The sequence below is a fragment of the Myotis davidii genome, unplaced genomic scaffold (assembly GCF_000327345.1).
Source record: "Myotis davidii unplaced genomic scaffold, ASM32734v1 scaffold46, whole genome shotgun sequence".
NCBI classification, from domain to species: domain Eukaryota; kingdom Metazoa; phylum Chordata; class Mammalia; order Chiroptera; family Vespertilionidae; genus Myotis; species Myotis davidii.
In genome coordinates, this window is record NW_006383006.1 from 1,316,604 (window position 1) to 1,317,776 (window position 1,173).

The 1,173-nt window shown below is 57.1% G+C and overlaps 1 protein-coding gene across 1 annotated transcript in view; it reads right to left on the reverse strand.

The window, feature by feature from the left end:
* Positions 1–1,173, reverse strand: part of DUOX1 (dual oxidase 1) — a 38,515-nt gene that overhangs the window by 1,636 nt on the left and 35,706 nt on the right. Inside the window, exon 32 of the mRNA XM_015557513.1 lies at positions 210–389. Coding sequence (XP_015412999.1) covers positions 210–389 — 180 coding nt within the window. The remainder of the gene's footprint in view (positions 1–209; positions 390–1,173) is intronic.

Sequence of the window (1,173 nt, forward strand, 5' to 3'; positions counted from 1 at the left end):
AAGTGCCGCTATGTACTGGGGGCACAGGGGCAGGTCAAGACAAGGACAATCAGGGTCAGTGCCTGGCCCAAGCCTGGGTTGGGAAGGGAGCTGGAGGCTGAGAATCGGAGCCACCTGCTCTGTGCCTCCTGCCAACTGAGCCTGGCTGTCCACCCACCTTCCCTGGCCATCCTGCCTTACCCTGCTAACACACCCAACCACTGAGCTACCCTGCCTGGCCGGCCCTGACGCACCAGCATGGTGGTCCTGAGGTCGAACTTCTCAGCCAGCTGGGTGATGTAGATGTGCACGGACACCAGGTCCTGCTGGTCGTTCTCCTCCACCTCCCGGATGATGTCAGCCAGCCACTCGAACTGCCGCTGGGTCCGTGTCACCCAGATGAAGTAGATCTGGGGACAGGGCGGGAGCTTAGGGCCCAGCTCAGCTCAGGCTCCTTATAGCCCAGGGATTTGCACACCAATAGAACTCTTCTGGCCAGCGGGTGCCCCTCTCCAGATATCCTGGGGAATGGAGTGTAGGGGGCCACAGGGCCGGGCTCTGGAGCAGGACATGGAGTTGCCCCAGGGCATGGAAAAGTGCAAGTAAGTGACAGCCCAGGGCACCTGACGGTCTGAGCCTATCCTGCCACTCTCTCCGTGTGCCCTCCTTAGGCTCTCAACCAACCAAAGCCCAGAAGGGGAGAGTACCACTAAAGGGCTTGTCACAGAACATCTTCAGGGAAGACCCAGCTAGCTGTCTGGAGGGGATGGGAATGGACTCAGAGATAAGGGGGATGGAAACTTCCCTAGGGGAACCCATCTCCAGCTTCTGATGGGAGAAAGTGGGGCTTTTTGGGTTAAGAATCAGAGGCAGCCTGGCCAGTGTGGCTCAGTGGTTGAGCGTCGACCTATGAACCAGGAGGTCACAGTTCAATTCCCAGTCAGGGCACATGCCCGGGTTGCAGGCTCGATCTCCAGTGGGGGGTGTGCAGGAGGCAGCCAATCATGATTCTCTCTTACCATTGATATTGCGATCTCTCCCTTCCTCTCTGAAATCAATCATATATATATATAATTTTTTTTTCCCCAAAAAGGAAGCACAGGCAGAGCTAGCTTGCACAGAGGAGCAGAGAACTGTCTGTCACCTCTGAATGCTGACAGCATATGGGCTGGGCCTCTGCCTGCTGCCTTCCTG